General features: G+C 54.9%; 1 protein-coding gene across 1 annotated transcript in view; it reads left to right on the forward strand.

Moving 5' to 3' along the window:
- The window catches only part of SUGP1 (SURP and G-patch domain containing 1), a 19,371-nt gene that overhangs the window by 489 nt on the left and 5,019 nt on the right, over window positions 1-13,863 (forward strand). Inside the window, exons 2-8 of the mRNA XM_004705237.2 lie at window positions 2,861-3,026; window positions 8,452-8,555; window positions 9,390-9,617; window positions 10,379-10,502; window positions 10,631-10,731; window positions 11,564-11,687; window positions 13,465-13,838. Of these exons, the coding sequence (XP_004705294.1) occupies window positions 2,861-3,026; window positions 8,452-8,555; window positions 9,390-9,617; window positions 10,379-10,502; window positions 10,631-10,731; window positions 11,564-11,687; window positions 13,465-13,838 (1,221 nt within the window). The remainder of the gene's footprint in view (window positions 1-2,860; window positions 3,027-8,451; window positions 8,556-9,389; window positions 9,618-10,378; window positions 10,503-10,630; window positions 10,732-11,563; window positions 11,688-13,464; window positions 13,839-13,863) is intronic.

Here is a 13,863-nt window from a genome sequence, read left to right on the forward strand (position 1 = left end):
CCCTTTTCTTAGCAACTGCTTTCTGGCCTGTTCGCCGGTGCCTGGAAAAGCTGCTTCCCCTGATTGTTCCGGGATTCCCCTTAACACCCTTTTCCCAGATCTTTGAGCCCTGCTTAGCCACAGGCCCTGCTTTAAGATCCCTCGCCCTCAGTCCTAATAAATCTCCCATGCAAATAGGGAGGGAGGGCTCCCTGTGTGCCCAGAACTGTTGTGGGCACTGGAGGTACTGGGGTCACCAAGCTAGGGCCCTGCCTTCGTGCAGGTTTCTTTCTGCGAAGTATAAGTGAGCACATGTTTACGACGGTAGAATTGTGATGGTGTGAGAGAGGAGGTGGGATGGGGTCCTGGATGACTGGGAAGGCCTCTCCAAAGAGGAGCCACTCCCGAAGCGAAAGTGCCAGCTATGGGAAGACAAGAGGTCAAGATAGAAAGCAGATGGAGCAGCAGATGCCAAAGCACCGGGGTGGGACCAGCATGGCCATTGGAAGAACCTGGGAAGAGCTTCCAGAATTTAGGTTTTCCCGCGAACCCCATAGGAACCCTTTGTGTTGCCTTCGCCATCTTCGAGGTTACGAGTCCTAATCTGAAGACAGAGGTCCCACTCGGAGGTCTGCACATTGCTCTTCCTTGGTTTTCTTGCTGCTTCTACATGCTCTCCAATCAGCTAGAATGCTCGCCTTCTATGAGGGGCAGGCACCCCATGCGGGGCGGCCACAGGTTTCAGTGGTACTTCCAGACTAAGATAGACGAGGAAGAAAGGCCTGACATCTGGAAATACAGTTCAAGAAAACCCTACAGATCACAACAATCCAATCAGTAATGCATCCTGGGGATGGAGCAGGCCTGGTAGCATTTCTCTTGTTGCGCATGTGGTCACTGGAGTCGGAACACGGTAACAGCAGCTGGTGACATTCCTGAGCTAAAGATTTCATCTCTCTTACTCCAAAAGCTCCTGGATTCAAACACCCACCCACCCACCCCCACCCCTCTGCCATGGCTCCTCTTAACCTCATTTCCCGACACCCTTCCCTCCAGGGACTGTTCTGGCTACAACTGGACCCCTTGCTCTACCTTGAACTCATGAACGTTCTTCCTCTGTCCAGATTACTCCCTTTGTGTGTGCTCAAGAAGCTGGCCCCTTCTCCTTTAGGGTTAGTGCCAACGCCCCTCCTCCAGCAGGCTTCGTCCGGCAGGGCACTCTTGCTGTGTAGGAGCTCCCCGATTGCTCTTTCCCACCCTTTTTCAGAGCAAGTAAGGGAGCCCCTGATGGCACTGTCCAGGAAGGACCCAAAGGTCGGTGGGTCAAACCCACTAGCTGCTTCACAGGAGACACAGGAGGAGACCTGGCTCCTGTGAAGATTTACAGCCTCAGAAACCTTAGAGACTTGTATTCAAACAAGCAGCCATCAAGTGAGGCTTCAACGAAGTCCACACGAAGCACACACCAGTCTGTGTGATCCAAAGATGACAAATAACAACATCCAAATGTGATGAAGGCAAAGGAATCGGAGCTTAAATTGTGGATATGCAATACCGCAGAAGGCTATGGAGGACAGAGCCCAGAATCCAACTGCAGGGGACCTAGTCAGCTCACACCTCTGGCAAATCCCCTCTGGCCTCAGACAAGGGATTCAGACAGCCTTACTGTTAGACAGAGTATCATAAACTTGATTGTGGTGGATTGAAAGGTGGTGGTATAAAAGGATGCCTGGTCAGTTCGTCTCCCTCTTGACCCATCCTCAATTTGCTCCAGGTTTAAAACTCTTTCACTTGTTCCAAGACAGATCTCTCAGGCTTATATAAATATTGCTGGTGGTCTTCCTACCTCCCGTTCCCTGTTTTGCTTTTGCTTTTTTTGTTTCCGTTGTATCTCCCAGTTTATGAAGCAGAGAAAGAGTGGAGGCTTGGAGACAGTGGCTGATTAATAGCTTCTGGAGGGTGGATGGGGGAGGCTGAGGGGAATTGGGGAGCAAATAATGAAACAGGAGAGAGGAGGGTGCACGAGAACTGATTGTGATGTCCAAACAATGCTTTTAAAAGCAACTAGCTATATGCTGCGTGAATGTTATAGCAATGAAACTATTGGAAAGAAAAAAGAAACTCTAAGAAAGTCACTGTCAGTCAGAACCAACGCCGATGGATTCGGTTTGAGGTGGTACAGGTAGTTTGTACTTAAGTCCACCCAGCAGCGCCATGGAAGGTAGATGGGGGCTGCTTCTGTCAAGATGGCTCCTAGTTGGCTCTGATTCATGGCAACCTCAGGAATCCAAGGCCTTTGGGAAGTAGATCACCAGGCCTGTTTCATGAGGCACCTGTTTGATGGGTGGATTGGAACCCCCAATGTTTTGGCTAGTAGGCGAACACCTAGAAATAGAGCCCCATACCCTGATGGTTCTCTGCTGTCCAAACGGGTCACCGTGATTCACTGTCAGCCCCACAGAATGTGCTTCGGATTTTTGGTCTCTTTATGGCAGAGATCTGATCATAATTTGAGGTTAGTCTTCTGGTACTGTCTATTGTCTGTTCAACCTAACTGGGGTACACACGGTTCATGGTTGGCTGCTAGCCGAAAGAAAGGCTGGCGGTTCTAGTCTACCCAAAGGCACCTCAGAAAGAAGGCTTTGCAACCTGTTGAAAAAAAACCAGCCATTGGAAACTCTTAAGAAGCAGACTTACTCTTGACATGAGTAGGGTGGGGTGGAGGGGCTGCCCAGAGTGAGAGTCTTGCACTCAGTGCTTTCTGAATGAAGGCGTGAACAGATGCGAGTCAACCAGGGACAGTTGCTGTCAGCCCAAAACAGGTAGCAGGACGCATCGTATACAAAGGTGACTTCTGACCCTGCTGCTTCTTCTTCTCCAGGAAAGGCTAACCGGTGGTTTGGGGTGGCCCCCCCCAAGTCTGGAAAAATGAACATGAACATCCTTCACCAGGAAGAGCTCATTGCTCAGAAGAAACGGGAAATCGAAGCCAAGATGGAGCAGAAAGCCAAGCAGAACCAGGTGGTGGTCACCTCGAAGCCTGGAGAGTAAGTGTCCCTGGGGACCTGGGTTGGAACCTGGACAGTCACCAGCCCCATTTATGCTTTCCAGAACAGTCAGCGGGCACAAACACCAGCCACAGCCTGGTGACCATGGAGAGGCCCAGACACCCCTTTCAGGAAGCCGAGGGCTACAGCCCAGGAGCATTCTCTCTCTCAGTGGTGCATTCCTGCGGAGTAAATGTACCTAGAGCACGATGTAGCCCACCCCTGCTCTTAGGGTGCTTACAGCCGGTCAGTGAAGGGGGTGTATGAGGCCGTACCTCAGAGCTGCCGAGAGATTAAGTGCGGCACGGCGACACCCCATCCTGTCCTCCCCAACAGTACCTGCCCCCAGTTGAGCGGCTAAGTGACAGCACCTCGGATTGCACTGTGTGCTCCGAGACTCTGACTGCTGGGAGGGAGGAGCGGCCAGGACTGCAGGCAAGAGGGGGCTCATCACCCTTCCTGCTGGACTCCCATGTGTAGGTATGAGTGCTCCACAAAGGCCCCCTCCCCGACCCCCCCAACCATAACATTATTTTTATTGCTACTTCATCACTGTCATTTTGCTCTTGTTGAATTGGGTGACCCCTGTGAAAGGGTCGCTCGACCCCCAAAGGGGTTGCAACCCACAGGTTGAAAACCACTGTACTGAAGTCATTGGTGCCAAAGTCAGCACACGCCAGGGATTCAGGCGCAGGTCGAGTGCCCAGCTGGAATGGGCTCAAGGACTTTCTCACTGAGTTGTGGAAGGACTCAGATCAAACCCTTGGACTTGGACAGGCCCTTTTTCAATATTCCCTGCTTTTTTTTCCTTGACAGACATTTTTTTCTGGCTTATTTTAATATTTTCATTCACCCTTTTTTCCCCCCTAATGTATTTGCTGTCTGCTTTATTTTGTGTTTGATCTGTTTACCAGTATGTGAAGCACAGGGTGGGTGGATGTATCGAGATGATAACTGGTGTAATGGCTTCACGGGGGTGGGGGTGGGGGCCGGGGGCTGGAAAGAAATGGGGAGCAGATAATGCATACAGGAGGGGGAGGATGTTCTAGAACTGACTGTAGTGATGACGACACCCCATCCTGTCCTCCCCAACCTTATGCAGCCTTTCAAATACAACTGACATTTGGAAGCATGTGATATGTGGTATATATTTCACTAAAACTGTTGGGGGGAGGGAAAATGATTAAACCCAATCGCATCCCTCCAAGAGGGGCTCCCAGGGGTCTCAGCCAAGCTACCAGATCATAGCACCAGGTTCGGGCTGGAAGGGATAGGCAGAAAGGTGCCTGGTCCAGTTGGTTTGGAAGTGGCCCTCAAAAGCCAAAGCAAGTCACACCAAATTTTAAAATTTTAAGTTAAAGATCTAAAAAGCATTAAAATTTTTTAAAAAGCCATTTCCATCGAGTTCTGACTCATTGTGACCCTGTAGACCAACAGAGCTGGCCCTTGGGTTTCCAAGGCTGTCCGTCTGTCCTAGAGCAGAAAACCTCCCCTCCCTCCCTCAGACCAACTGGTGGGTTCACACGGCTGACCTCGTAGTTCACAGCTCAGCACCTAATCCACTCTGCCACCAGTGCTCTATAGAAAGTCCTGCCACGGGAATGACATCCCACCATAAAGTAGCAAATGAGAACTTCAACACACAAGGGTCCTCTAGCAATATCAGGCGAGTAAATGCTTTCCTTTTGATAAGGGGAGAAAGTGGCCAGACCTAAGATGTTCTCACCTTCGGGGAAGCAAAGCCAGGTCAAGTGCAGCCAATGGCTCTTCTGTCATGACCTCAATGCTGCCTGTTAGCAACCAGTGAGTCCACAGGCGTGGCGCCAGGGCTCCCCTCACTCCGGTTCAGGCTGAGTAACAAGGTGGGTACCCCACCCGGGCTCTCTGTGTGCTTTAGGGGAAAGCAGCTCTGGTTCCAGGGTCCTAGTGATGTTACTGCGCCGTTGGTTACAAGCTTTCCGTTGTAGCCTCGCTTTATTTCCGTGCTGCCGGTTCTGTTCTCGCTAATCTAGCTTCCTTCTGTCTGGCCTTCTCACCTTCTCTTTGGGGTATCTGGTCTCCTGGCGCTCATTGTTTGAGGAGGGAGTACGTGACTCAAGGGTGCAACGGTGGGTGCTATGTGTTGTTGTCAGGGGCCATCGAGCCAGTCTGAATCCAAAGCGACCCATGTGCACCAGGCCAACACACGGCCCAGTCCTGTGCCGTCCACACATTGGTTCCTGTGCCTGAGCCCATTGTTGCAGCCACCAGCCCATCCATCTCACTGAGGGCCCTCTTCGCTGCCCCTCCCCTCTACCCAGGGCGGGTCTCTCCGACAGCATGTCCGAAGGCGTGAGATGAAGTCTCACCATCCGTGCTCGAAGGAGCACGGAGCCGTACTTCTTCTTGGGCAGAAGTCTTTGTGCTTCTGGCCAGCCGCGGCGCTTTCAGTGTTCCTTGTCAGCACCGTACCCCATCTTGGTGATTCTTTTTCTGCCTTCTTTATGCCTTGTCCAACTTTGCCAGGGATCTGAGGCAAGTGAGAAGTCCCTGGCTTGGGTCAGACACCCCTTAGTCCTCAAAGGAACCTCCTGTTTTTCAACACTTTAAAGAGGCCTGTGCAGCAGGTTCACAATGCAAATGCATCGTGTTACCTCTTGACCGCTGCTTCCGTGAGCGTGGGTTGTGGATGCCTCCAAGACAGAATCCTCGACAATTTCAGCCTTGACTCCATTGATCACGATGTGACCTACTGGTCCAGTGGTGAGGGTTTTGCTCCTTACGCAGTCCTAACCCACACTGAAGGCTGCAATCCTTGATCTTCCTCAGCAAGTGCTCGAAGTCCTCTTCGCTTTCAGCCAGCAGGGTTGTGCCGTCTGTATGTGGCGGGTTGATAAGCCTTCCTCCGGTCCCGAGGCTGCAGTCCACCTTCTCTGATGATGTGCTCAGCGTACAGATTGGATAAGTACAGTGAGAGAATGCAACCCTGACGCACACCTTTCCTGACTGAAAACCCTGCAGCACGCCCTTGTGTTCATACGAGTTGGTCCATGTACAAGTTCCACATGTGCACAGGGAAGTGTTCTGGAACTCCCATTTTGAAGGCTATCCATCGTTTTAATGATTCATGTAGTTGAGCTCTTTGGCTGAAAGGGGACCTACAAAATAACCACAGCTCCTTGATGAAAGGTTCTTTGAGGGCAATAGTAGCCCGAGTTCTTGTTCTTGATGCTATTCATAAGGTTCTCCAAGGCGTACTCTTTAGAAACAGACAGCGTGTTCCTTCTTCGTTGTCTGTTCTTAGTTTGGAAGCGCTTCTGAAGTCTGGTCACCTCGGGTGACCCTGCTGATATGTAAAATACCAGTGATGTCCTTCCCAGCGGCACGTCCCTTCACAGGAACAGACCGCCATAGCTTTCTCTGTCAGACCAGCTGCTGGGTCCAAACTGTTAACCTTTGGGAGCAGCCTAAAGCATAAGCTGCCACACCAAGGGAGAAAGGTGAAGCTTTCTGCTTCCGCAGAGAGCCGCGGTCTCAGCAGCCCACAGGGGCAGCCCTAGCTGTGCTCTCGGTCGCTGTGAGTCGGCATCCACTTGATGGCCATGAGTTTGGATATCTTTGGTTCCCCTCACCCACAGTATGTCAACGTGGGTCTAGAAAGCGATTCTCCTCCCGCTTTCTCCCCGTCCTGGTAACCATCCAAGAACTTGGCTTTCTGCGTGACTTTCTCTTTCTTGGCTTTTTCGAGTAATGGCAACGTACGATACTTGTCTTTGGGTGATGGATTTGTTTCACTCAGAGTAACCTCCTCCAGATGCATCGATGTTGGAAGGTGTGTCGTTGGAAGGTGTGTCGCAGACGCCTCACGATCTTTATAGCTGCACGGTGTCACCACGGTGTGCTTGCTTTGTTCGTCAAGAACCAGCCTCTTGTTGGCTGTATATCCCTCCTCATGGTATTCGAGACATTTGGTGGAATCCATCTGCCACCTGGATGTACAACAGCTCCCCAAGTCCTCAGCAGTATGAGGTGACCCCCCCTGCCCCCGCCAAGGGTCACTGGGGACCTACTTGGTTAATGCCAAAAGGTAGCTTAAACGCTCAGCAGGAAATCTGGAACACAGAGTAAGAATTGAAAGGAGAAAGAGAATCCCCTCGGGTTGCTGTGCAGCCCCCTGGCTGGGTTTGAGGTGTTTTTCCTGGCAATCTGCAAATCCACTCTTAACAAGGCTGTTTTGTGGGTGGGGGGTCTGGCCCATTTTGCTGCAGGAGCCTGACCTCCCAGGGCTGCCTCATCTGCCTTCTGGACGTCCCTGGGTTTGTGAAACCAGCACCCCTTGTTGTTGCTTAAGCCCTAGCTTCTTAGAGCAGATCTCCAAAGGGCTAGACGTTCATCCGACACAGCAGCACTAGACCCTCGGGTGGCCTGAGGAGCAACGTGAGCGGGGATGCCTGAGGCTGGCTGGGTGACGGGTTAAGGGAGGGAGGGTGCAGTTGGCAGGTGCAGACGTTTCCTCTGCCTTCTCAGGCTGCCAAGCAAACACCCCAAATAGGAACTTGGAGAGGGGGCGGGCTCCCTTGCTTTCCTGCATTCCTGTTTTCTAGAAGAAACAACTTCAAAGTAGGTGCCTCGGCTGATATTCTGGTCGGCTTATACTCGAGTGTATACGGTAGTTAGGCCCTTGGGTTTGCCTTTTGATTTACAAAGGGAAACATAACCCTCTGCCAAGAAAACAAAACCAAAATGAGCAAGTCGAGCACAGAGTGCAGTCCGGGGCACTGAAGCACACCTGTAGAAGTTGCTGAATTGGAGAATGTTTGTGGTGTCTATTTTTGCCACAATTGAAAAATAATAATCACACTAACAACAGTGAGTGCCAGGAAGAAAAACATGTTTTAAAATGATTGTGGTCATGGTTGGGCAACTCTTCTCGATATAATTGAACTATTGAGTTGTATGCTATGTGGCTTAAGTGCCAAGACATTGGTTTGAAAACACCAACAACAAAAACAAGCAAGTCCACTGGAGAGAGAGTGCCCTGGTGACTATTTCCCAGGCTGCCACGGGTGACTCACCTGGATGTGCTGGCATGTATGGAAGTCACGGTCACATGGGACAGGCCCAAGTTCTCCCTGCGCACTTTGGCGGCCTGGCCAGGGCAGAGACGCAGGAAAAGCGGGCACTCGTCTTGTTAAAAGTGTTGACTCATATTGCAGGGGCCCATCCTGGGGTGACCTGGGGGCAGGGTACAAGCAAAGACCCAGTAAGGACGTATCACATGGGACGTTTTTCCTGAATGGGAGCAGCCCGCCTCCGGCTCAAAAGCCTGTCCTGTGTTCCCTGTGCTTCCGCTTCAGGGCCCATTTTTCAGATGTGGGGCTGCCACGGCCCTTGCCCTGCCTCCACTCCACCTGCTTATCCGTGTCCTCTCTCACTCTTGGTCTAGAATCGCAAACGCACAAGACTCGTCCTCCATTTCCAACAAGTTTGCCAATGACGGCAGCTTCCTGCAGCAGTTTCTGAAGTTGCAGCAGGCACAGACCTCCTCGGGTGAGTAGGGCTGCCCCCATACTCTGTGGACCCCCTGCCCAGCCCACATCTCCCTGGAGGGTAGACCTCCCCCTTCCCAGGCCCCCCACCATACTAACATCTCCCATCCTTGAAAAGAAATCAAGGCTTAGAAAGACCAAGCCTAAGGACCCAGTGCGAGTGCAGACCTGGCCTGGCCACAGCTGCGGCAGGGACTCCATGTGGCCTCTCTGCTCTTGTCTCTGTGGAATTATGGAGGACTGTGGCTTGGTTGGGCCCAGTCAGCCCCACACTGAACTGCATCTCCCAGTAGTGCACCCAGGGCATCTCCCCATCCAGGATAACCCAGGGCAGAGATAGGACCCCGGGTGCAGGTGTGTGGACCACTGACCTGCAGGAGCACCGAGGAGAATGCTGGGCGGTGGCCCAGTGCCAGGGCTGCCCATATGTGCAACAGCGCAATTGACCAGTCAGAGGTCACTTTCTGTGAGCCGCTGACACTCAGCTGCCCTCAGACCCCCAAGACTGCTAAAGGACAGTTCACCAAGAGAGGAGCTGCCCAAGCCCACTGTGTGTCCACTCATGCCAGGCGTGGAAGCTTGGCACCAGCAGTTGATTCTCCCTAGCCGTTGGGGGCTGTACTTTCCTCCTGGAGTGGAGGTGTGGGTCTGCGTGTCCTGGGAGCGCTGTCAGCAGAGGCCAGGCTCTGGCTGGTGACCAGGACAAGTCCTTGTTGCCGAGCTTTAGTATTGTCATCCCTAGAATAGGTGTTGTCCCTGTGGGTGCTTCTGGGTGACTTGTGGGTTGGGAGTGGCCCTGGGAGCACATGTGACAGGACTTTCCTTCCTCTCCAAGATGCCCCCCCCAGCTCAGCCAGCGCCCCACCCAGCACACCCACCCCCAGCACTGTGCGGAGGCCCCTGCTGCTCACCAAGAGGGCGGGCCTGGGGCTGGGCGGCCCACCGGGCCTGGGGAAGACATACTCGCACGCCAAGCAGCTCCCGGTGGCCACCCGGCCCAGTGTCTTCCAGTCCCCTGATGACGACGACGAAGAGGACTATGAGCAGTGGCTAGAGATCAAAGGTAGGGGCAGGGCAGGGCCTGCCATTAGAAGGGGCCCAAGACCACACCCGGAGGGGGAGGGAAGCGCTGGGCTGGTGGGAGAATGCATGGGACGTGGGATCCCTGTGTCTGGCTCATCCTCGGGACAGTGCAGGCAGAGCCCCTGCCTGGCACGCTGTGCTGTGGGCCCCTGGTCTCACAGTTAGGGCGGCAGTGAGAGTGAACTAGCGGGGCCAGGGAGGAAGGTGCTGGGTCGCCGTGGGTTAGGAGGGAGCAGCCACTGGCATGACTCAGTGCATGTCACCAGGGCCCCCGGTGACTGCGTGCATGGGACTGGCAGCAGCCTGTCCCCACGCCTGTTCTCGCTGGGTGGTACCAGGGGACAGACCAGGGGCAGCTTTCCTGAGCTCCGTAGGCCCTCCTGAGGTAGAAAGGGGAGGAATAGGGAACTGACTTTGCATACTGGAAAGTGGTCAATAAAAGAATTAATCATTTCACCTCATTCCAAAAAACAAAACCCCACGACCCGACATACTTTCCAAGACCTCCCGGTCCTGGGTGGATACGTTCCCACCAACACCTGGCCCCCTCTCTGCCCTTGTGCTCATGCCAGCTGGCCAGATGACCCCCCTGTCCCTGGTGCTGTGTGCACAGACCAGGTGCTGACACCTCACTTCTCACCTTCTTCTCCCCACCTTCTGTCGTTGTGGTCCCCAGAGAGAGTGTGCCCGTTGACTGTGGGGTGTTTGAGATAAGCCCCTGTACTGACAGCCTCCTTAAAGTTTCACCCCCAGAGGGAGTCGAGACCAGGAAAGTGATAGAGAAACTGGCCCGCTTTGTGGCGGAAGGTGGCCCGGAGTTAGAGAAGGTGGCCATGGAGGATTACAAGGACAACCCCGCCTTCTCGTGAGTGTCTTTGGGGGCAAGGGGGTAGGGGTGCAACAGTGCAGCTTGCTTGCGGTCTGACGGCCCCAGGAGGTGGGTGACCTCCTTGCTCTGGCTGCTCAGACCCTCTTTTGTCAAACCCGCGCCAGGTTTTTGCACGATAAGAACAGCAGGGAGTTCCTGTACTACAGAAAGAAGGTAGCTGAGATGAGGAGGGAGACGCAGAAGGTGCAGGTGGCCCCGCAGAAAGGTAAATGGGGCAGCTGGGGGAGGCAAGCGGGGAGCCGTGCCCAGGACGGAATCCGGGTCCCTGGAGTCATTCTGGCTTCCTGTCTGGTGCTTGGCCTGCACCACATTTGCCCTCAAGACTGTGGGGTCCCGTGGCACAGGCCCACCTTCCAGGCACGGTACTCAGGGAAGGGCACCGCGGAGGGTGCAGCTAGAGCCTGGCTGGTTGTCTATGAGAACCAACGCGTCCCCCTGTGAGCCTGAGTTCTCCAGTCACAAGACCCTCACGGAACCAGGGGGCAAGATGGGAGAGAGCATTCAGCCAGGGGGAGTTCAGGGGATGTCTGTGGGCCTCCAGCTGCAGGTGAAGTGGGGCCCAGTGACAGGGATGAAGGAGGCTGTGGCTCCCCTGGCACCCAGCCCTTTGCCCTTGATCCCTTCCCCGGAAGAGAAGGACCAGACCGTCCCTACCCTGTGGCCTCCTCCTTGCCCAGGAAGGGTCCCATCCCCCTGGCCCAGACCTGACCACTGGCGGGGCGGGGTGGGGGGGAGGGGGGGGCAGAGATGTCGATACACTGAACCTGGGTGAGTCCCAGGGTGGGGGCTGGAAGCATCACCCTGACTCGAGTGGCAGGCCCTGAGATGGAATCAGGGTTCGCCTCCCAGCAGGGGGTGGGTTGGGGGGCGCTGCGGCGTCAGCCTAGGTTTGGCATCGTGTAGTAATCTGACTCCCGTTTGCTGTTTCTCTTTGCATTGCCCCTAAGATGAGCCCCTCAAGTTGCCACGGGGCTCTTAGCGGAAGTTAGGCTGGTAGGTGTGGTGCGTTGCGCTCAGTACTGACAGCCTGCTTAAAGTTTCACCCCCAGAGGACGAAGAGGCCAAGAACCTTGCAGAAAAGTTGGCCAGGTTCATAGCGGACGGGGGTCCGGAGGTGGAGACCATCGCGCTCCAGAACAACCGGGAGAACCAGGCCTTCAGGTGATGCGGGGCGGGGGCGCCGCCGGGCCTGGGGAGGGCCTGAGGCAGGACTGGACTTGCAGGGTCCCCATCAAGAGTCAAGGGGGGTTGGTAGGAGATGGGCGGGTAGTGGGTATAGGCAGGGAAAAAACAGGAAACCGCGGATAAAAACGGACTGAGTGGGGTGAGGTCAATTTAGTCCACTGCAAGTGGGGCCTGGGCTTGAGAACTTTCCCTAGGCCCTGGTGTTTGGGTTTGCAGTCGGGTGCCCTGGACTGGAGACTCCATCTCACCGCCACGCAATGCCACCACATCAGTTCCAAGTCACTCTGGTGTGCATTTGGGGTGACGTTGCTGAAGCACCGAAGCTTCCCGCACCACAGCAGCACACAGCCACCCCCGTAGGAAAAACTGACCGACCAATGGCAGATAAAGACCCTATAGGACAGAGAAGAGCTACTCTTGAGGGTTTCCAAGCCTGAATCTTTATGGGAACAGACAACCTCGTCATTCTCTGTAGAGGGACTACTGGGTTAGAACCATTGACCTTGCTGTTAAGGAGTCTAGCGCTTAACCCACTGTGCCCTCAGTCTTCTGGAGGCGCCCTAGGATATCCCGATTCCAGAAGTCTGATAACCACGGGGTGGGTGTGGGCCACATCCCTGGGCTCCTGGTCGGCGTTGCCACTTCGCTCATTCCCGTGGTTGCCGGGTAGCTGGGAGTCGGTTTACCTAAGGAGAAGACTTGCATTGAACACTAGCTGCAGACCTGTCCATGAGAGTGGGCACAGTCATGGGATGCTGCCATGGTCTCAAGCCTGGCCCACTCTCCTACTGGGAGATGGAAAGACCCACAGCACCCTCTGGGACCTGGCTGAGGCGAGGTGGTCAGTACATGTGGTCAGGATGAGGTCCTGGCTTGGAGACGAGCTGTGACGTTGGGACAGTGTGGTCAGAATGTGGTATCATTAGGAGGGGTAGCGTGGCCAGGACAAGGCTGATCCTCCTGGAGCTGATCCCTGATCCCTCGAGGAACCTGGCTGGAATGTCCTCAAAGCCAGCCCCCCCATCTCCCTCTGAGCAAATGCCTTGCTTTCTCTTCTCGGGGTTGAATGCTGTCCTTCCTGGGCGCCTGGATACTTCTGTTGGGACCCTGAGGGGACACACATCCCATGGCCCTGGGACTTTTTTCCTGCTTTTGCAAACAAAGGACAAACACCCACGTTTTGAGGCACCTGCTAAGTCACCCCACCTGATGGGACCTGTCAGCCCCGAGCATTGGCAACAAGAAGACACGGTTTTGTCCCTGAGTCCCCCCACCCCCACCTGGTGGCCCCACGTGTGTTAATAGAACTGCTCTGTCCAGGTTTCAGTGGCTGATTTTTCCGTCGTTGGTCATCAGGCCTTTCTTCCAATGTCCTCTGGCTGAACTGGAACTACCAAACTGTAGTTAGCAACCAAGCACCCAGGGCCTGCTGGCAAACCCATGCTGCCCCCTGCTTTTTCTCCTCTCTGGATATCCCAGGCTGCTCACATCACAGATCCAGGGAAAGCTTCTGCCAAGATGAGGGCCTGGGGCTGCGCTAGTTCCCTCTCGGGCAGGGTAGGGGCATCTGGTAAAAGGAGACTCAGGGCAGTTGTGTGCTCACATTGTCTGTGGGTGCACCACCTGATCCTTGGGCAGAGCCAGCAGCCACTGAGACCTGGTGGGGCAGGTGGTAGTGACATGCAGTGGCTTCGGACATTGTGTCCCAGTGGGGACTCAGGTCCAGCTCACAGCCCTCTCCCCTCCTCCGCAGCTTTCTGTATGAGCCCAACAGCCAAGGGTACAAGTACTACCGCCAGAAGCTGGGGGAGTTCCGGAGAGCCAAGGCTGGCGCCACAGACGGCCCCACAGCCCCTGACCCCAGCTTGAAGCGCCAGTGCCCCCCTGAGACCCCGTCAGTGTCCCTGACCCCCACTGCCGCCTGCCTTGCCTCCTCTGCTACCCCTGTGTCCTCTGCCACCCCCACGCCCACCACTCCCCCCGCCACTGTCTCCGGGAAGCCGGCCGCCACAGCCAGTGCCAAGAGGAAGCGGAAGAGCCGGTGGGGGCCAGAGGAGGACAAAGTAGAGCTCCCACCCGCCGAGCTGGTACAGACGGATGCGGCTGCTGCCCCCTCACCACTGTCAGGTGGGCCGGCTCTCCCCTGCCCCCA

This window comes from Echinops telfairi, unplaced genomic scaffold, assembly GCF_000313985.2.
Source record: "Echinops telfairi isolate 266 unplaced genomic scaffold, ASM31398v2 ScPeMD7_7457;HRSCAF=8495, whole genome shotgun sequence".
Taxonomy (NCBI): domain Eukaryota; kingdom Metazoa; phylum Chordata; class Mammalia; order Afrosoricida; family Tenrecidae; genus Echinops; species Echinops telfairi.